This window comes from Heterodontus francisci, chromosome 22, assembly GCF_036365525.1.
Source record: "Heterodontus francisci isolate sHetFra1 chromosome 22, sHetFra1.hap1, whole genome shotgun sequence".
Taxonomy (NCBI): Eukaryota; Metazoa; Chordata; class Chondrichthyes; order Heterodontiformes; family Heterodontidae; genus Heterodontus; species Heterodontus francisci.
The window spans coordinates 31,475,054-31,496,502 of NC_090392.1; the positions used below are offsets into that span (position 1 = coordinate 31,475,054).

The 21,449-nt window shown below is 43.4% G+C and overlaps 1 protein-coding gene across 1 annotated transcript; it reads left to right on the plus strand.

Moving 5' to 3' along the window:
- The first annotated feature begins 11,765 nt into the window (after nt 1-11,765).
- Nucleotides 11,766-15,568, plus strand: LOC137381511 (probable G-protein coupled receptor 139). The gene is made up of 2 exons (XM_068054209.1): nt 11,766-11,835; nt 14,661-15,568. The coding sequence occupies exons 1-2, from the start codon at nt 11,766-11,768 to the stop codon at nt 15,566-15,568; spliced, it is 978 nt and encodes a 325-aa protein (XP_067910310.1).
- The last annotated feature ends 5,881 nt before the right edge of the window (nt 15,569-21,449 follow it).

Here is a 21,449-nt window from a genome sequence, read left to right on the forward strand (position 1 = left end):
CGTCTGCCTGCAATGAATTTGGCCTAACCATCAGCCTCAAGAAAACGAACATCATGGGGCAGGATGTCAGAAATGCTCCATCCATCAATATTGGCGACCACGCTCTGGAAGTGGTTCAAGAGTTCACCTACCTAGGCTCAACTATCACCAGTAACCTGTCTCTAGATGCAGAAATCAACAAGCGCATGGGTAAGGCTTCCACTGCTATGTTCAGACTGGCCAAGAGAGTGTGGGAAAATGGCACACTGACACGGAACACAAAAGTCCGAGTGTATCAGGCCTGTGTCCTCAGTACCTTGCTCTACGGCAGCGAGGCCTGGACAACGTATGCCAGCCAAGAGCGACGTCTCAATTCATTGCATCTTCGCTGCCTTCGGAGAATACTTGGCATCAGGTGGCAGGACTATATCTCCAACACAGAAGTCCTTGAAGCGGCCAACATCCCCAGCTTATACACACTACTGAGTCAGCGGCGCTTGAGATGGCTTGGCCATGTGAGCCGCATGGAAGATGGCAGGATCCCCAAAGACACATTGTACAGCGAGCTCGCCACTGGTATCAGACCCACCGGCCGTCCATGTCTCCGTTATAAAGACGTCTGCAAACGCGACATGAAATCGTGTGACATTGATCACAAGTCGTGGGAGTCAGTTGCCAGCATTCGCCAGAGCTGGCGGGCAGCCATAAAGACAGGGCTAAATTGTGGCGAGTCGAAGAGACTTAGTAGTTGGCAGGAAAAAAGACAGAGGCGCAAGGGGAGAGCCAACTGTGCAACAGCCCCAACAAACAAATTTCTCTGCAGCACCTGTGGAAGAGCCTGTCACTCCAGAATTGGCCTTTATAGCCACTCCAGGCGCTGCTTCACAAACCACTGACCACCTCCAGGCGCGTATCCATTGTCTCTCGAGATAAGGAGGCCCAAAAGAAAATGATTTGGAGGAAAATGTAGCTGGCCTGATTAGTAAGTTTGTGGATGACACAAAGGTTGGTGGAGTTGCAGATAGTGATGAGTATTGTCAGAGGATAGAGCAGGATACGGATCGGTTGGAGACTTGGGTGGAGAAATGGCAGATGGAGTTTAATCTGGACAAATGTGTGGTAATGCATTTTGGAAGGTCTAATACAGGTTGGAAGTATACAGTAAATGGCAGAACCCTTAGGTGTATTGACAAGCAGAGAGATCTGGGCGTACAGGTCCACAGGTCTGCAGATGGATAAGGCAGTCAAGAAGGCATACGGCATGTTTGCCTTCATCGGTCGGGGCATAGAGTATAAAAATTGACAAGTCATGCTGCAGCTGTACAGATCCTTAGTTAGGCCACACTTGGAATATTGAATACAATTCTGGTCACCACACTGCAAGAAGGATGTGGAGGCTTTGGAAAGGGTACTGAAGAGGTTTACCAGGATGTTGCCTGGTCTGGAGGGTATTAGCTATGAGGAGAGGTTGGATAAACTCGGATTGTTTTCACTGGAACGACGGAGATGGAGGGGAGACATGATAAAGGTTTACAAAGTTGAGTGGTATGGACAGAGTGGATAGTCAGAAGCTTTTTCCCAGGGTGGAAGAGTCAGTTACTAGGGGACAGAGGTTTAAGGTGCGAGGGGCAAAGTTTAGAGGGGATGAGCGAGGAAAGTTCTTTACACAGAGGGTGGTGAGTGCCTGGAACTTGTTGATGGGGGAGGTGGTGGAAGCAGGTACATTAGAGACGTTTAAGAGACATCTTGACAAATACATGAATAGGAAGGGAATAGAGGGATACAGACCCCGGAAGTGCAGAAGGTTTGAGTTTAGGCTGGCATCAAAATTGGCGTAGGCTTGGAGGGCCAAATGGCCTGTTCCTGTGCTGTACTGTTCTTTGTTCTTTGTTCTTTTGTTCTTTGTATTCGACTCTGTGGGACTGGATTGGCTGGAAGTGTACAAGAGTATGCTTCCGGCCAGCAGTATGTCAGAATCCATGAGGAAAGGCAGCATCACCCTCATCTACAAGTGGAAGGGGGTGAGGGCAGAAATCTGGAGTTGTGGCCCATTTCACTGCTCAATGTGGACAATAGAATTCTGTCCAATGTCATTATCAGTCGGGTCAAGTCTGCTCTAGAGTTAGTGATTCACCCTGATCAGACCTATACTGCACCCAGCAGGAAGATCTCTGATAGCCTCTCACTACTCAGGGATACGATCACCTTTGTATGGGAAAGGTGGGTGGATACCTGCCTCATCAACTTGGACCAGGTGAAGGTCTTTGAAAGGATATCACATACCTACATCATGGATATACTCTCCAATGGGGTTTGGGGAGGGAATCGACAATTGGATCCAACTGCTCTACACAAACATCAGTCGTGCAGTCTCAATGAATGGGCAGTTATCAGGAAGGTTTCCAATCAAATCTGGAGTCACAGGGCCCCTGTCTTGTTTGTTTGCTGTATCAAACCTTTTGCTAAGTCCATCAGGAAGGATGCGGGCATAAGGGGTGGTAATCTGAGGCAACGGAGTCTCTCAGGTCAAAGCCTCCTTGTACATGGATGACATCACTGTCTTCTGCTCGGATCCGCTGTCCATTCACAGACAGATGAGCATCTGCGACCAGTTCGAACTGGCCTCGGGAGCCAAAGAAAATTGAGGCAAGAGCGAGGCCATTTTCCTTGGAAAGTCAGCCATTGATCCTTTGCCCCTTTCACCATCAGAACAGACTACCTGAGGATGTTGGGGATATGGTTCAGAGGGGCTGGGGCATGCATCAAATACTGGAAGGAGTGAGCAGCATTGGTGAAACAGAAACTGGTCATGTGGGAGCAGTGCTCCCACTCCATTGCTGGTAAGAACCTAGTCATCAGGTGCGAGGCTCTCTCAGTGTTGCTGGACATGGCAAAAGTCTGGCCCATACCCCACTCCTGTGCCATGGCGGTCACCCGAGCCATCTTCCATATTATCTGGAGATTGGAATCGATGTTCAAACCTCTCAGTAAAGGGAGAAGGAACGTACCCAACCTCTCCCTCATCCTGGTGGCTGCACCAAGCTGTGTGTAGAGCCACGTGTGCAAACATCAAGTGTCACTACGTGCTAGGGTCCTATCCGCTCCCATTGTCGTGAAGGATGGGTCCTGCCACATTGCCACAGAACGCTCCATTCAGTTGGACTGTGCCATGGTACCGTGTGAAAGATCACAGTGTGCCCTCAAGATTGCAGGTAAGTCTATGCTAATTTATTCATTTGAATATTTTAGTTGAGGTCCCATTGCCCAGTGGCAGGGGAGCCACCACGGAGCCTCGTCACTGCCGGGAGGATCAGGCCGGGCCCTCCTGGCACTGTGGTCTGTGGTGGGCCTCATCCAGACCCATCTTCAGGCCCTCCCCCCACCCCCCTTCCCGGCCATGGAACCCAACGCAGGGGGACAACAAGATCCCGCCCAATGTTTCAGGTTATTGATCTTTTATCAGAACTGGAAGAATAGAGATTTAATACTTTATAATCTGTACAGAGTCAGGGAAAAGCGTCGTCGAGGGGAGAAAAGACCAAATGGTCTCGTGATAGGATGGAAGGCAGGAATGATTAAATGACAAAAGGGATGATAGTGTAAGGCAAGAGAGGGTAGTAATAGGACAGGTAAATAAACTAATGAGACAAATGAAGAATCAAAAGACAGACCCAGAGAAGATAGAAATCCCAACAGCAGAACCATTGCCAGCATCAGCTATCTGGAGAAAAAGAGGAGCAGTGGTCATGACCTGAAATTGTTGGAAGCAATTTTGATTCGAGAGGCTGTAAAGTGCCTTATTGAAAGATGAGATGGTATTTCGTGAACTTCTATTGAACTCCATTGGAACAGTGTAGGATACCGAGGTCAGAGTGGGGATATGGCAAAGAATTAAAATGGTAAACGACTGGACATTCCGGGTCACGCTTGTGAACTAAACAAAAGCATTCCACAAAGTGATCACCCAATCTGCGTTTGGTCTTCCCAATCTAGAGCAGACTGCACTGTGAGCAGCTAAGTTGGAAGAAGTCCAGGTAATTCACCGTTTCACTTGGAAAGAAGGGCGGGTGTTGCCTCTGTTGTCTTTGCATGAAAAGGATTCACTGTGATAATCATAAGAACATATGAAATATGAGCAGGAGGAAACCATACGATGCCTCAAGCCTCCTCCACCATGAAATATTCTTCCACCTTAACTATAATTTCCGGTCCTATCCCCATATACATTGATTCCTTTTGTATCCAAAAATCTATGGATCTCTATTTTCAATATACTGAATACATGGTGTGATATATTAAAACTTTAATCTGGAAAAGGCACATTGCAGCCATGCACAAGCTCCAAATTAACCTTCTAGCTGCTCAGAAATCATATCAACTGAACTTTACTCTGGCCTCGTGCCATAGATCTGAAATCGACACATTATTCTTACTGTCAAAACTGGCAGAATAAGAGTGTAAATGGCCCTCCACTTCATTGTAAGTGCAAGAGGTAACTTTGCAGATGCTGTATAATGTTCCAGACCAGTTTCTTGCACCTGCTCATTTCATTTAAACTTATTTTTAGCTGATGGGAAAATTACTGAAATAGAGGATGGTGAATAACAGCTTGAAACCACAATCCTGTCTAACAAACTTGATTGAGTCTAACAAACTTGATTGAATTTTTCGAGGCGGTGACTAGATGTGTCGATGAGGGTAAAGCAGTTGATGTAGTCCACATGGACTTCAGTAAGGCTTTTGATAAGGTCCCGCATGGGAGATTGGTTAAGAAGGTAAGAGACCATGGGATCCAGGGCAATTTGGCAAATTGGATCCAAAATTGGCTTAGTGGCAGGAGGCAGAGGGTGATGGTCGAGGGTTGTTTTTGCGACTGGAAGCCTGTGGCCAGTGGTGTACCGCAGGAATTGCTGCTGGAACCCTTGCTGTTTATAGTGTACGTTATTGGTGAATATAGGAGGTATGATCAGTAAGTTCGCAGACAACATGCACAGTGGCGCAGTGGTTAGCACCGCAGCCTCACAGCTCCAGGGACCCGGGTTCGGTTCCGGTGTGTGGAGTTTGCAAGTTCTCCCTGTGTCTGCGTGGGTTTTCCCCGGGTGCTCCAGTTTCCTCCCACAAGCCAAAAGACTTGCAGGTTGATAGGTAAATTGGCCATTATAAATTGTCACTAGTGTAGGTAGGTGGCAGGGAAATATAGGAACAGGTGGGGATGTTTAGTAGGAATATGGGATTAGTGTAGGATTAGTATAAATGGGTGGTTGATGTTCGGCACAGACTCGGTGGGCCGAAGGGCCTGTTTCAGTGCTGTATCTCTAATCTAATCTAATCTAACACCAAAATTGCTGGTGTCGTAAATAGTGAGGAGGAAAGCCTTAGATTACATGATGATATAGATGGGCTGGTAACATGGGCAGAGCAGTGGCAAATGGAATTTAATCCTGAGAAGTGTGAGGTGATGCATTTTGGGAGGACTAAAAAGGCAAGGGAATATACAATGGATGGGAGGATCCTAGGAAGTACAGAGGGTCAGAGGGACCTTGGTGTACTTGTCCATAGATCACCGAAGGCAGCAGCACAGGTAGATAAGGTGGTTAGGAAGGCATATGGGATACTTGCCTTTATTAACCAAGGCATAGAACATAAGAGCAGAGAGGTTATGATGGAGCTGTATAAAACACTAGTTAGGCCACAGCTGGAGTACTGTGTACAGGTCTGGTCACCACACTATAGGAAGGATGTAATTGTACTGGAGAGGGTGCAGAGGAGATTCACTGGGATGTTGCCTGGGCTGGAGCATTTCAGCTGTGAAGAGAGACTGGATAGGCTGGGGTTCTTTTCCTTGGAGCGGAGAAGGCTGAGGGGGGACATGATTGAGGTATACAAAATTGAGGGGCGTAGATAGATGTAGAGTGGAGGGAGACTCATGTGGAGCATAAACACGGCCATGGGCCTTTGGTACTGGATGGCCTGTTTCCCTGCTATTAATGCTATGTAATACAGCACAGATTTTCATGCCCGCAATCTTCATCTGTTTATTAAGTGGTTCCAGACATCAACTGTGCTGATGTTTACCTACCAGTTTACTGCTCATGTAGATGATTTTACTCAAGATGCTTCTGCTGCAGAGATAAGAATGCTGGGACTGAGTTGAAGCTGAACCAACACCCACATCTGCTCCTGTATTGTGTGGGAATTTTTGGATTTTATTTTCTTCTATTTCAGCTTAAATTTCTGATCCTCAGTTGTTGAAAAAAATGATTAAAAGTCTTGAATTCCCAACACCGAACGGTTTCTCAGTTTCTGCACCCATTTTCCCCAAATATTGTTCCAAGTGTGAGAAAAATATAAAACCACCTTTATATGAATGACAATCCAAATCAAAGTTCTTCTCTCAATGAATCAATTACATTCCAGGTGCAGTGAAACTTTATCAGTGCGTTGGCTGAAGATTTTTTTTACGTGACAAAGATTATTTAAGCTTTTGCCGCAGTGCCAGTTCACATTTATACTCCAGTAATACTGGACACAAGTCTGTGCTCGCTGACCTAATTGGCTCCCGGTAAAGCAACGCCTCAATTTGAAAATTCTCATACTTGTTTTCAAATCATTCCATGAGCTTGACCCTCCCCATCTCAATCAGGTTCCAGAATTACGTCACTAAACCTCTCTAACTGTCCTTTCTCTTTTAAGACACTCCTTAAAGCCTACCTCTTTAACAAAACTTTGTCATCTGCAGTTATACCTCATTATGTGCCTCAGTGTCAAATTTTGTCTTATAATGCTCCTGTAAGTGCCGTGGGACATTTTACTATGTAAAAGGCGCTATAAAAATGCAAATTGTTCTTCATGTTAGGAACATTGATGTAGACCATTCAGCTCCTTGATCCAGCTCCACCCTTCAATCAGATTGCGACTGATCTATATCTTAACTCCATCTTCCCACAGTGTACACTTATGGCATGCAGTTGTGGTCACGTGATTAAAACAGTGGACTACAAATTCCTTGGGGGTTCATCAAACCGTTTTGAATCATCATCTGCACTTTTGATCATTTCCAAATTTAACCAGGTTACTGAAGAGAATTTATGCAGATATACCCAGTTCCCTCTACTCTTCCACCCCTTTAGAATTGTACCTTTTATTTTATATTGTCTCTCCTAGTTCTTACCAAATGGTTCACTTTACACTTCTTTGCATTAAAGTACATCTGCCACTTGTCCACCCATGCCAGCAGTCTGTCTATGTCCTCTTGAACTTTATCACTATCCTTCTCACAGTTCACAATACATCTGAGGTTTGTCATCTGCAAATTTTGAAACTATACCCTATACTCCCAAGTCTAGGTCATTAATATATATCAAGAAAAGCAGGCATCCTAACATTCACCCTTGGGAAGCCCCATTATATACCTTCTTCCAGTCCAAAAAATAACCATTCACCACTACTCTCTGTTGCCTGTCACTCAGTCAATTTCATACCCATGCTGCTACTGTCCCTTTTATTCCAGGGGCTCTAACTTTACTGACAAGCCTGTTCTGTGGCATTTATTAAATGGCTTTTGGAAGTCCATGTACACCACATCAACTGCATTACCCTCATCTACCATCTCCATTGCCGTATCAAAAAACTCCTGTAATTTAGTTAAGAGAAATTTGCAGTTAACAAATCTGTACTGACTTTCCTTAATTAATTCACATTTGTCCAAGTGACTGTTATTTTTTTCCCCGAATTACTGTGTCTTGAAGCTTTCCCCCCACCGAGGTTAAACTGACTGGGCTGTTGTTGCTGGGTTTATCCTTACAGCATTTTTTGAATAAGGGTGTAATATTTTCAATTCTCCAGTCCTCTGGCACCACCCCTGTATCTAAGAAGGATTGGAAGATAATGGCCAGTGCCTCTACAATTTGCACCCTTACTTCCCTCGGTATCCTTGGATGTATCTCATCTGGTCCTGGTGACTTACCAACTTTAAGTAGAGCCAACCAATCTAATACATCCACATTATCAATTTTTAGCCCATCTAGTGTCCCCTCTTTCACTATGATTCAGGCAGCATCTTATTCCTTGGTAAAGACAGATGCAAAGTATTCATTCAGTACCTCAGCCATGCCCCTACTTCCATGCATAAATCTCCTTTTTATATCTCTCACTCCTCCTTTTACCACCCTTTTACTGTTTATATGCCTGCAGAAGACATTTGGATTCCCTTTTAAGTTAGTTGCCAGTCTCTTCTCTTACTCCCTCTTTGATTCTCTTAATTTTTTCACTTCCCATCTGAACCTTCAATATTCAGCCTGGTTGCAATTGTATTACACACCTGATGTCTTTCATATGCATGCTTTTTCCACTTTATTTTACTCGCTAACTTTTTCATCATCTGGGGAGCTTGTTTGTCCTCCCTTTTCCCTTTGTGGGATTGGACCTTCACTGCACCTGAATTAGCTCCTTTTTAAAGGCAGCTCATTGTTTCATTACAGTTTTACCTTCCTGGCAGATCTGTTCTCAACCCATTGAAGTTTGCCCTCTCCCGGTTGATTATTTTCACTCTGGATTGCTCCTTGTCCTTTTTCAGAGTCAACCTAAATCTTATACTCAGAACACTGATCCCTAAGTGATCCCCTACTGACATTTTATTCACTTGGCCAATTTCATGCCCCATAACCAAATCCAACAATACCTCCTTCCTCATTAGACTGGACACATACTGATGTAGAAAATTCTCCTGAACACACTCGAGAAACTTTTGCCCCTCCCTGGCTTTTACACTATTACAATTCCAGTCTACATTAGGATAAGTAAAGTCTCCATTTTAACTACTCTATAATTGCACCTGTCTCTAATTTCCTTGTAAATTTGTTCCTCTGTATCTTTCGCAGGAGTTGCTGGCCTATAGAATATAACCAGCAATGTAACAGTACCTGCTGTTTCTTAGCTCCAATCAAATAGATTCAGTCCTTGGCCCCTCTCGGGCATCCTCTCTGTCCAGCACTCTGATGATAATGGCAGATTCTTTGCAGGCTAAGATTATGGGATGGCTTGTCTCTGGTAGTTGACATGATCGTTGGTGACTGAAGAGACCAATTCTTGATCTGCAAGTCTTGAGCAGTTGGGTACAAGACCTCCTGGCTTGGAGGAACTGTGGTACAAGCAGGCTCCCTCTGTTGTCTGCACCTTTCCTCAGCAGCCTCGCATCTGTTTCTTTCAAAGTTATAGGATGTTTTCCTGACTGTTGTGCACCAGTTGCCTCTGTCGGCGGCCTCTTGCTCCGACAATGTTCAATGTCAGCCAGAGAGAGCTTTCTTTTCAGCTGGTCTTTTAAGTGTTTGTGAGGTGCATCTCGAGCTCGCTTAGTGGCACATAGTTTACCATAAAGTACTGCTTTTGGCATTCTAGAATCTTCCATGTGTGACAAATGCCTTGCCAGCATAATTGGCATTGTAAGGGAATGTGATCAATGTTGGGCAGATTGGCTCTGTTGAGGACTTCATTATTTGTGATGCAATTCTGCCAGTTGATGTTCACGATAAATCAAAGACAGTGTTGATGGAAACTCTCCAGCAGTCACATTGGTTTTCTATACAGAACCCGTGATTCTGACCCATACAAGAGGGTGGTGATGACAACCGCTCTGTATACTTGAATTGTGGTAGAGATGTGTAGTGAATGGTTTCACCTGATAAACTTCAAGAGGGGCCAAAGGAGCTGTTGGCTTTGGACAGTTGATTGTCTATGTCCTTGTTGACAGTGGCATCATCTAAGGTAATGCTACCTAGATAGGTAAACTGTTCTCCTGTATTGAGGTTGCTGCTGTCAATGCTGATCTATGATGATTGTAATTTCCTCAGGGTCGTGGTTGGTACAGCACGTCTGTTTTCCTTAGGCTAATAGTAAGGCCAAAGGCACTTCCTTCCTCAGAGAAACATTTTACAATGAGCTGCATTACCTCCTCTGTGTGTGCCAGAAAGGTGCAATCATCAGCAAACAGAAGCTATAAAATAAGCTCTTCTGAAGTTTTGCTAAGTACCAGTAATCGCCGCAGGGTGAAGAGACTGCCATCCGTTCAGAAACAGGTCTAGGTGCCCTCTGTCAAGCCTGCCTTTGCTTCTTGAAGCATCTTACTGAAGAAAATAGAGAAAAGGGTCAGTGCCAGAACAAAACCTTGCTTAACACCATTGGATATAGGGAAGCTGTCTGAGGGGGCTCCATTCTAGTTGACCTGAATTTTCTGGCCTTCATGCAGTGGATGGAGAATGATGAAGAACCTTGAAGGGTACCTCAATCTGGATAGTACCTTCCAAAATCCGTCCCAGATGACTCTATCAAATGCCTTGGTGAGATCTGCAAAAGTCAGGTACAGGCCCATGTTTTGTTCTCTACAAAACTCCTGGCTCTAGCTCAGCACAAAAGTCACATCTGTAATTCCCCCATTAGGTGTAAACACGCATTGGTTTTTGGGAAGATTTCTTCAGTTATTGTCTGAACAAGTCCACACTGACTTTAACCTTAGTAAACTGGATCTGTTCACATTGAAATTAACTGAGCTGAACTGGAACTTTCCGCACTGAATATAACCTGGGTTTTACCTAACCTGGACCTGGATCTGTCCTTCTAGGAGATAACAGTACTGAATTGGTCCTGTCCACACTAAATTTAACCATGCTGAAGTGAACATGTTCCAGGCTGTATGCAAGCTTGCTGGAATGAACCTGTCCATCGTGAACATTACTGCGCTGATCTGAACCTGAACACAGAGAATTTTTCTTTTATTTATTCAAGGGATGTGGGTGTCGCTGGCTTGGCCAGCATTTATTGCTCATCCCTAATTGCCCTTTGTACAATTGAGTGGCTTGCTAGGACATTTCAGAGGGCATGTAAGAGTCAAGAGTTGCTGTGGGTCTGGAGTCACAAGTAGGCCAGACCAGGGAAGGACAACAGATTTCATTCCCTAAAGGGCATTGGTGAACTAGATAGGTTTTTACAACAATCAATAATGATTTCATGGTCACCATTAGTCTAGCCTTTTAATTCCAAACTTATTAATTGAATTCAAATTTCACCATCTGCTGTGGTGGGATTCAAACCCATGTCCCCAGAGCATTAGGCTGGGCCTCTGGATGACAAGTCCAGTGACATTACCACGACGCCACCACCTCCCCATAATCTATAATTTAACTATGCTGAACCGAACCAGTTTAAACTGAGTTTAAGTGCACTGAACAGTACTGTCCACACTGAATGCAACAACATGTACAGAACTGGACCTTTCCATACGATATACACAGACTGCTGTGTTAAAGTGAGTGTACAATCTCAGATTTGTAACCACACTCCATGTGACCCATGATCACACTGATTTAAAAACACAGGCGAGAACTTGGCTGTGTTGTCCTTTAGGACCAGTATAACTCGAGTCAGTTATACCTTACGCTGAGACCACTTAACTCAACATTGTGAGGGTTAAACCTGATAATTCCTCATGCACAATGCTCACTTTCACATTTTACTGACTATATAGCTTTTCATTTTTGTTTATGAAGAAATGTAACTGGGATCATTCTGCAACAACTGGGTATTTCACTTGAGAGTCATGTGAGATTCCTTGAATCATTCCATTCCATCAAAACATAAACATGAGCCTGACATCAGCTTCATTAATGTTTGTTTCAATTAGTGTAATTAATGTAAAAGATAACAATCTAATAATCTCCCTGGAGCCTGACATCAGTTATAAATGTGACAATTTTTCAATGGAGTGCAGAACGTGCTCAGAGCTCCTGAGAGAAATGCATGTATCAGCAAAAGATCTGGTGTTTGCCATCTACTATCCTGTCCTTGCAGCTATTGGGCTTCCAGGTAAAATATTGCAGTTTATTAGTTACAGAATCATTGCTGACCACACAAAGCTCAGTGGTAATGTAAGCTGTGAGGACAGAAAGAGGCTGCAAAGAGATATAGACAGGTTAAATGAGTGAGCATCAAGATGATAGATGGAGTATAATGTATGGAAATGTGAGGTTATTCACTTTGGTCGTAGGAATAGAAAAGCAGAATATTTTTTTAAAAGGCATGACATTTGTAAGTGATGCTCAGAGAGACTTGGGTGTACTCATACAAAGAATGCACAAAGTTAACATGCAGGTGCAACAGGGTATTAGGAAGACAAGTGGCATTTTGACCTTTATTGCAAGGGGATTAGAGTACAGCAATAAACAAGTCTTGCTGCAGCTGACCAGTGCTTTGGTGAGACCACATCTGGAATACTGTGTGCAGTTTTAGTTTCCATATTTAAGGAAGTATCTACCTTGGAGGTGGTTCAACAAAGGTTCATTAGATTGGTCCCTGGAATGCGAGAGTTGTCACAGGCTGAGTAAATTGGGCCTAAATACTCGACTTTAGAAGAATGATTGGTGATCTCATTGAAACATACAAGATTATGAAGGGTCTTGACCAGCTGGACACTGGGGAACCACCGAGAGGTTGTTTCCCCTGGCTGAGGAATCTAGAACACGGGGACACAGTCTCGGCGTAAGGGGCCGATCATTTAGATCTGAGATGGGGAGAAATCTCTTCACTCAAAGTGTTGTAAATCTTTGAAATTCTCTACCCCCGGGGGTTGTGGATGCTCCATCATTGAAGGCTGAGATAGACAGTTTTTTTGGTCTCTCAGGGATTCAAGGGATATGGGGAGCCGGCAGGAAGGTGGAGTTGAAGCTAAAGGTAGGGCATGGTCGCGTTGAATGGTGGGGCTGGCTCAATGGGCCATGTGGTCTACTCCTGCTCCTATTTCTTGTGTTCGTTTGTTTGCTGTATCACGGCTCCCATTTACAAGTGGCTTCTCCACCTGACAATATTATTTCTACCATTCAATAACACACTTTCTCCACTTTAACAGAATCATTTCTCCCATTGACTACAATAATTTCTCCCCTTTAACAGTATAATTTCACCCTTTTAATGGGACAATATCTCCCTTTTTTAACTGGTATAAACTCTCCCCAGCTAAAGTTTGCTTTTCTCTACTTTAATGGTATTAATTCTCTATTTTAGCAATATAATTTCTTCCCTTTTGCTAACAATGTTTCAGCAGTAATGGTTTACCAACATAGTTTTTTCATGTTACAATTATATTTCAATTTCTCCTCTAACTGTATACCATCTTCCCTTGGCTGGTACCATTTCATCCCTATAATTATACAATTTCCTCCCATTTACTGCTGCCATCTCAAGATGTAAATATGTTCTATTATGTTATTGGCACTGTTATCATGGGTAAATTATCACACTGTTATCATTGTGTAAATGTAGATCTATTGTGTGATTGACACTGTTACAGTGGATGAATTATTGCTCTTGTTATCACAGTGTAAATGTAGTTCTACTGTGTTATCGACATTGACTGCGACAGATTAATTCCCACAAATGATTCATTGATTAAGAGTTTGAACCATTTAATAATTCCCAACTGAATTTAATGAATGTATTTATTGAATGGACATTTTACGGCATTGAGTTGTTGACAGAAATACAAGAATGTAACAGTGGCCGTTTTATGGATGATCTGTATTTGCCCCAAGCTCAGAGTCCAGTGTTTCTGCTCTCAGTCTGTAACACTCATTGGTTCAGCCTGGCTCTCCTCTTCCACATTAGCTGCTGCTGATGATTCTACAGTGACTGCTGCTGAGTCGAAAATTCCCTTCTGCTCCTTGCACCTGCAACGTCCCATCTGTTCTGTCTTCAATCTGTTCTCCACATTGTATTAGGCTGCATAACCATGGTATCTCTTGCATCGGAGGCACAAGCTTTTAATTTCAATATTTACAATTGGACTTTTCTTTGTTCTTTCATGAGATGTGGGCATCACTGGCATGGGCAACATTTGTTGCCCATCCCTAATTGCCCTTCACAACTGAATGACGTGCTAGGCCATTTTGGAGGACAGATAAGTGTCAACCACATTGCTGTGGGTCTGGAGTCACAAATAGGCCAGATCAGGTAAGGGCACTGGATTTTCTTCACTGAAGGACATTAGTGAACCAGATGGGCTTTTACAGCAATTAGCGATGGCTTCATGGCACCATTACTGAGACTAGCTTTCAATTCCAGATCTTTGTTAATTGAATTTAAATTCCACCAGCTGCCATAGTAGGATGTGAAAGCATGTCCTGAGGGTATTAGCCTGTTCATTGCCTTTATCACTATGCCACAGTCTGCCCTAAGTTGACTAAGTTGATTTTTTACAGTGAAAGCACAGTGCAGTACTGAGGAAGCGCTGCATTGTAGGAAGGACCTTTCCCTGAAAGAGACCTTATCATCTGCCAGTTCCGATGTTTCAAATTGATACTGAAGATCCCTGGTGATATCAGGAGAAGCGCTGGAGTTATCGCTGTATCCTCTCCGCAAAGTCAGAAAATTGTCTGCTCACTCCTCTCTGTTTGAGAATCTTTTTGAGCAAGTTGACTGAATTTTCCAACTGTGAATAGTTTTACAACAATTCATTGGATGAGGGTGTTTATGGTCCTCTGTGGAATATAATCCATTTTAAATGCAAGCTTTTTTCCTTACTTTCTTGTTACTTTCCACATTTAATGTGTTTTTTTGTATTATTTATGTCTCTCACATCCACTCTTCCTCTTTTTCTCTCCTCTCTCTGTCTCTTTCTATCTCTCTCTCTGTTACAGCTAACCTGGCAGTGATTGTGATCCTGTCCCGAGGAAGATGTGGTCTCTCCAGATGTATCACTTACTACCTGGTGTCCATGGCAGTGACGGATCTCCTGGTCATGATCATTGCAGTGATATTAAACCGGATGGCTGGTATTTATTTCCCAGTCAGTTTCCTGTCTATTACACCATTATGTAGTCTCCGTGTTGTCCTATATTTTGCAGCCATAGACAGTTCTGTCTGGTTAACAGTCGCTTTCACATTTGATCGATTTATGGCCATTTGTTGCCAGAAGCTGAAAATAAAATATTGCACTGAGAAAACAATGGTGTGGGTTATAGGAACAGTCTGTATACTGAGCTGTCTAAAAAATATCTTCTGGTATTTTATATATGAACCTGTGTATATAATTAGCAATATACCCTGGCTCTGCAGCCTAAAGTTAATATTTTACACATCAGCTGCATGGATTGCATATGACTGGATTCACCGCATTTTAAATCCTTGCCTCCCATTCATTCTGATTTTACTGCTCAATGCTTTGACTGTCAGACACATTCTAGCAGCCAGTAGAGCACGCAGGAGACTCCGGGCTCACAGTAATGGAGAGAATCAGAGTGACCGAGAGATGGAAAAACGGAGAAACTCCATTGTTTTACTCTTCGCCATCTCGGGTAGTTTCATCCTATTATATTTGCTACATGTTATAACTTTTCTCTACGTCCGAATTGCGAAGCTTAGTTATTTCTCTGGTTCCAATTTCAACAAATCAAATTTTATTCTGGAGGAAGGCGGATATATGCTTCAGCTTTTGAGTTCTTGCATCAACCCATTTATTTATGCAGGAACTCAAAGTCAATTCAGAGTCGAGTTAAAGAAAGGGGTGAAATATCCAAAGAGTCTCATTGTTAAATTATTTAAATGATGAATAATAAAATCCAATGTGAATTGCACATTATATTCCATCCATTTCTCTTCTTGTCCATGACACACACAGCCTTCACTTCCTGATATATATATTTTAAAATCACACAGTGGATAAGTGTAAGGAACATAGGAACATAGGAACAGGAGTAGGCCATTCAGCCCCTCGAGCTTGTCCCACCATTCAATGAGATCATGGCTGATACGCGGCCTAACTCGATATACCTGCCTTTGGCCCATATCCCTTAATATCTTTGCTTAACAAAAATCGATCTCAGATTTAAAATTAACAACTGTTCTTGCTTCAACTGCTGTTTGTGGGAGAGAGTTCCACACCTCTGCCACCCTTTGCGTGAAGAAGTGCTTCCTAACATCTCTCCTGCACGGTCTGCTCCTAATTTTTAGACTATGTCCCCTAGTTTTAGAATCTCTAACCAGAGGAAATAGTTTATCTTTATCTAGCCTGTCTTTAATATCTTTAAGACTTCAATCAGATCACCCCTTAACCTTATAAATTCTAGCGAAAACAGGCCTAATTTGTGTAATCTCTCCTCGTAACTTAACCCTGTAGTCCAGGTATCATTCTTGTAAACCTACGTTGCACTCCCTCCAAGGCCAATATTTACTTCCTAAGGTGTGGTGCCCAGAACTGCTCACAGTACTCCAAGTGGGGTCTAACCAGGGTTTTGTACAGCTGCAGCACCTCTGTGTCTTTATACTCCAGTCCTCTGGATATAAAGGCTTGCATTCCATTAGCCTTTTTGATTATTTTCTGCACTTGCTCGTGGCATTTTAAAGATCTATGCACCTGAATGCCCTAGTCTCTTTGGACATCCACTGTACTTAACCTCTTCCCATTTAGAAAGTACCCTGCTCTATTCTTTTTTGGTCCAAAATGGATAACCTCACACTTGCCCGCATTGAAATCCATCTGCCACAGTTTTGCCCACTCACCTAGTCTGTCAATATCTCTTTGCAATTTTATGCTATCACCTAGACTGTCTACAATGCCACCTAACTTTGTATCATCAGTAAATTTGGATATATGACTTACTATGCCATCATCCAAGTCGTTAATGAATAATGTGAATAATTGAGGCCCCAACACAGATCCCTGTGGGACACCACTAGTTACATCCTGCCAATCGGAGTACTTGCCCATTATCCCCACTCTCTGTTGCCTACCACTCAACCAACTTCCTAACCATGTCAATAATTTGCCCTCAACTCCATGGGCTTCTACCTTAGTTAACAGTCTCTTATGTGGGACTTTATCAAATGCCTTCTGGAAGTCCATATAAATAACACCCATGGACACTCCCCTGTCCACTACCTTAGTCACCTCTTCAAAATATTCAGTGAGATTTGTCAGGCATGACCTTCCCATCATGAATCCATGCTGGGATTCCCAAGCCCTGATTAACTGAAATTTTTCGAGGTGTTCAGTCACCCTATCCTTGATTATAGACTCCAGTAACTTGCCCACCACAGATGTCAGGCTAACTGGTCTGGAATTTCCTTGGTTCCCCCTTTCACCCTTCTTAAAAAGTGGAGTGACATGTGCAACTTTCCAATCCAGAGGGACCACTCCTGAATCTAGGGAGCTCTGAAAGACTAAAGTTCGGGCATCTACAATGTGCTCCCCTACTTCCTTTAACACCCTCGGATGGAAACCGTCAGGTCCTGGGGATTTCTCACTCTTTAGTTCCATTAATTTCCTTGTTACTGATGATTTACTTACGTTAATTGTATTAAGTCCCTGTCTCCTATTGGCTATTAATTTTTTCGGGACTTCCGGCAAGTTATCCTCCTTTTCAACTGTAAATACTGAGGTAAAGTAATTGTTCAACATGTCTGCCATTTCCCCATTATCAATTTATTATCAATTATTTGGGGTGGCACAGTGGCGCAGTGGTTAGCACCGCAGCCTCACAGCTCCAGCGAACCGGGTTCAATTCTGGGTACTGCTTGTGTGGAGTTTGCAAGTTCTCCCTGTGTCTGCGTGGATTTCCTCCGGGTGCTCCGGTTTCCTCCCACATGCCAAAGACTTGCAGGTTGATAGGTTAATTGGACATTATAAATTGCCCCTAGTATAGGTAGGTGGTAGGGAAATATAGGGACAGGTGGGGATGTGGTAGGAATATGGGATTAGTATAAATGGGTGGTTGATGGTCGGCACAGACTTGGTGGGCCGAAGGGCCTGTTTCAGGGCTGTATATCTAAACTAAAATGACAGTTTCAGCTTTTAGTGGGCCAACATTGCTCTTGACCACCCGTTTTTCCTTTATGTAACTAAAAAAATTCTTCTTATTGATTTTGATGTCCCTTGCAAGTTTCCTTTCAGAATCTCTTTTAGTAGCTCTTATAAGCTGCTTTGTGACAGTTTGCTGGTCTTTGTATCGATCCCATTCGGCCGGATCTGTGCTGCTTTTTGCATTTTTGTAAGCCATTTCTTTTTGTTTTCTGCTATCCCTAATCTCTTTAGTTGTCCATGGCTGTTTTTTCTCTGAAGTGGAGCTTTTTCTTCTCAGGGGTATATACTCACTCTGTATTTCGTTAAATGTTTCTTTAAATATTCTCCACTGTTCTTCAGTCGTTTGACCCATTAACAGATCTACCCAGTTTACTGTGGAGAGTCTCTGTCTCATCCCGGTCAAATCAGTAAAGGAACACAATTCAGTGTTGTGACAAATTCTCAATTAAGTTCCAGTTCTCTTCCTCACGCTGGCTCAGGTCTGGTGCAGTCCCACCAGCTCTGAGGACCCTGGAGACAGCAAATCCAACCCCTGAGTGGATACTAAGTTTAACTGTTTACTGAAGGGATCACAATATTCCTCCAGGGTGTAGTTTGGATCTTGAGGGCAGGATACGCTCTGAAATAAGAATCTCGTCCCCATGCATTGTTCACCGCTCACTGGGCACCGCCCTCCATCCACACTCCTGTTCCCACAAACATCGGAACAGAGGAATTGCTGGAGAAAAAAGACAGAACACCAGATCGTCACCTTCTACTCTATTAATTGGCCAATTAGAACAGCATCCCAGTGTCATAAAACAAAATAAAATCAATCTAACAGAAGTGTCCCCATTTTAAAGGGGTTCAAACAATTAACACCCAAGCCATAAAAAAGAATCTTATTAAACTGAATGGGAATATTATCTTCGCTAGTGACTGTACACTCCAGTCAAGTTTGCCTTCGACTATCCTGACAGTCACATGATTCAATGACAATGGAGTTGTTGACCAATCATAGCTTGGCTGGAAGATGATACACCACTGGCTGTTTCCTGTGAAGACCACTCAGCATTCGGTCAGTAACATGTGTTACAAGTGCTTTGTTTTTAAAAAGAAAACTTGACGTTCTGTGCTTTGAAAGACTGAGGGAAAAGGATTCTTCTCTGAGAACATTGAATGCTGAACTGGGTGGGGCACAGACTGCAAGGTAACTTGTTTCCAGGCAACTCAGCAAAGGGAAAATACAGGTCACATGACTTGGAGAGTTTCCGTTTAATTTTGGCTTTGTGAAAGACCAGTGCAGGGCAGGCTGGAGGCAGAACAAATTGGCTGGAACCTGTGTTTGCAGACCAGAAAAAGAACCTCTCCCTGAAAGGAAGGCTTGTCACTCTTGTAAAAAGAAGGAATCCTGCATTTGAGTTGTGGCTGAGTCCTGCCTGGAGAGAGAGAAAAGACCCCTGGAGAGGAAAAGACCTAGAAAAAGAGGAGTTGCTGCTCTTTGTGGAGAAAGACTGCTTTGCTGAGAGGAAGCCTGCATTGTTAAAGGTAGCAAATTCCTATTGCCTCCAGTCTCTGGAAAATCTCTGCCTCAAGAGTGATTTCAATCACTTGTGTTTTGGGGAGATCCTGAAATCTCAAGAAAGCTACTATTGCTAGACTGTCACTTTAAAAATTTAAGTAGACCTGTTGCTACACCTTCTGCTGAAAGATCGGTGTGACGCCTGCTGCCGACAAATTGCCTTGATTGCCTATCCGTCACAGACTGTTCATCAAACTCGCCTGGAGAGACTTCGAGTGGCAAGCGACTATTCGACTCTGGGACACCTAAACATAGAACATAGAACATTACAGCGCAGTACAGGCCCTTCGGCCCTCGATGTTGCACTGACCTGTGAAACCATCTGACCTACACTATTCCATTTTCATCCATATGTCTATCCAATGACCACTTAAGTGCCCTTAAAGTTGGCGAGTCAACTACTGTTGCAGGCAGGGCGTTCCACGCCCCTACTACTCTTCTGAGTAAATAAACTACCTCTGACATCTGTCCTATATCTATCACCCCTCAACTTAAAGCTATGTCCCCTCGTGTTTGCCATCACCATCCGAGGAAAAACACTCTCACTATCCACCCTATCTAACCCTCTGATTATCTTATATGTCTCTATTAAGTCACCTCTCCTCCTCCTTCTCTCCAACGAAAACAACCTCAAGTCCCTCAGCCTTTCCTCGTAAGACCTTCGCTCCATACCAGGCAAGATCCTAGTAAATCTCCTCTGCACCCTTTCCAAAGCTTCCACATCCTTCCTATAATGCGGTGACCAGAACTGCACGCAATACTCCAGGTGCGGCCGCACCAGAGTTTTGTGCAGCTGCAACATGACCTCGTGGCTCCGAAACTCGATCCCCCTACTAATAAAAGCTAACACACCATATGCCTTCTTAACAGCCCTATTAATCTGGGTGGCAATTTTCAGGGATTTATGTACCTGGACACCAAGATCTCTCTGCTCATCTACACTACCAAGAATCTTCCCATTAGCCCAGTACTCTGCATTCCTGTTACTCCTTCCAAAGTGAATCACGTCACACTTTTCCGCATTAAACTCCATTTGCCATCTCTCAGCCCAGCTCTGCAGCCTATCTATGTCCCTCTGTAACCTACAACATCCTTCAGCACTATCCACAACTCCACCGACCTTCGTGTCATCCGCAAATTTACTAACCCATCCTTCTACACCCTCATCCAGGTCATTTATAAAAATGACAAACAGCAGTGGCCCTTGTGGTACACCACTAGTAACTAAACTCCAGGATGAACATTTGCCATCAACCACCACCCTCTGTCTTCTTTCAGCGAGCCAATTTCTGATCCAAAGCACTAAATCACCTTCAATCCCATACTGTCGTATTTTCTGCAATAGCCTGCCGTGGGGAACCTTATCAAACGCCTTACTGAAATCCATATACACCACAACAATTGGAAATATCCTAAGAGACCATAACCAACAACTATGTTATTCGAACAAACAATGGAACACCAAAAGGCCTTGTTCCCCAGTTTACCGGTTTTTGAATGAATATGTGTATGCATGAGGGTTGAGAAGAATAAGAAGTTATAAATCTTGTCATATATATAGATTTATCTCAATATTATTTAGATTTAGTTTATTCATAAATAGTTAATTTTGTTGCTGCTTAAAGAAACCTGGTTTGGTGTGCTTTATTCTGCGGCATAAATGAAGTGTTTAATTTGGCTAATTTATGGTAGATGGGAAGCTTTACTAATATGCTGTGACCTGTGGAGTAGTGGGACTGAATTAACAGTGCATTACTCCTGCCTTGGTCGGAAAAAAGATGACATGCAGAGGCATTCCCTGCGTGTGCCGCAAGGCGGTGACTCGACACTCTCTTGACCTCACACAGCCCAACCTGCTGATGTGACCCAGGATTCCAAATTTGGACCAGTCAGGTCCATTTAATATATTAATACATCACCCTATAAACAACGCTCAGAGATGCAAAATGGACACTGCACTTGAGATCCTTACAGGACCAGGAACCTAAAATGCAGGTAAGGTAATTTTTACAGAGCTTCTGCCATTGCCAAGTACTGGATGTACTCTGGATTATTTTTGGAAGGGTT

Excerpts from the sequence above, each read along its gene's own strand:
- LOC137381511 (XM_068054209.1), top strand. The coding sequence starts at position 11,766 with ATGCATGTATCAGCAAAAGATCTGGTGTTTGCCATCTACTATCCTGTC. Across the intron at positions 11,836-14,660 it reads TGCAGCTATTGGGCTTCCAG|CTAACCTGGCAGTGATTGTG; the intron begins GTAAAATATTGC and ends TCTCTGTTACAG.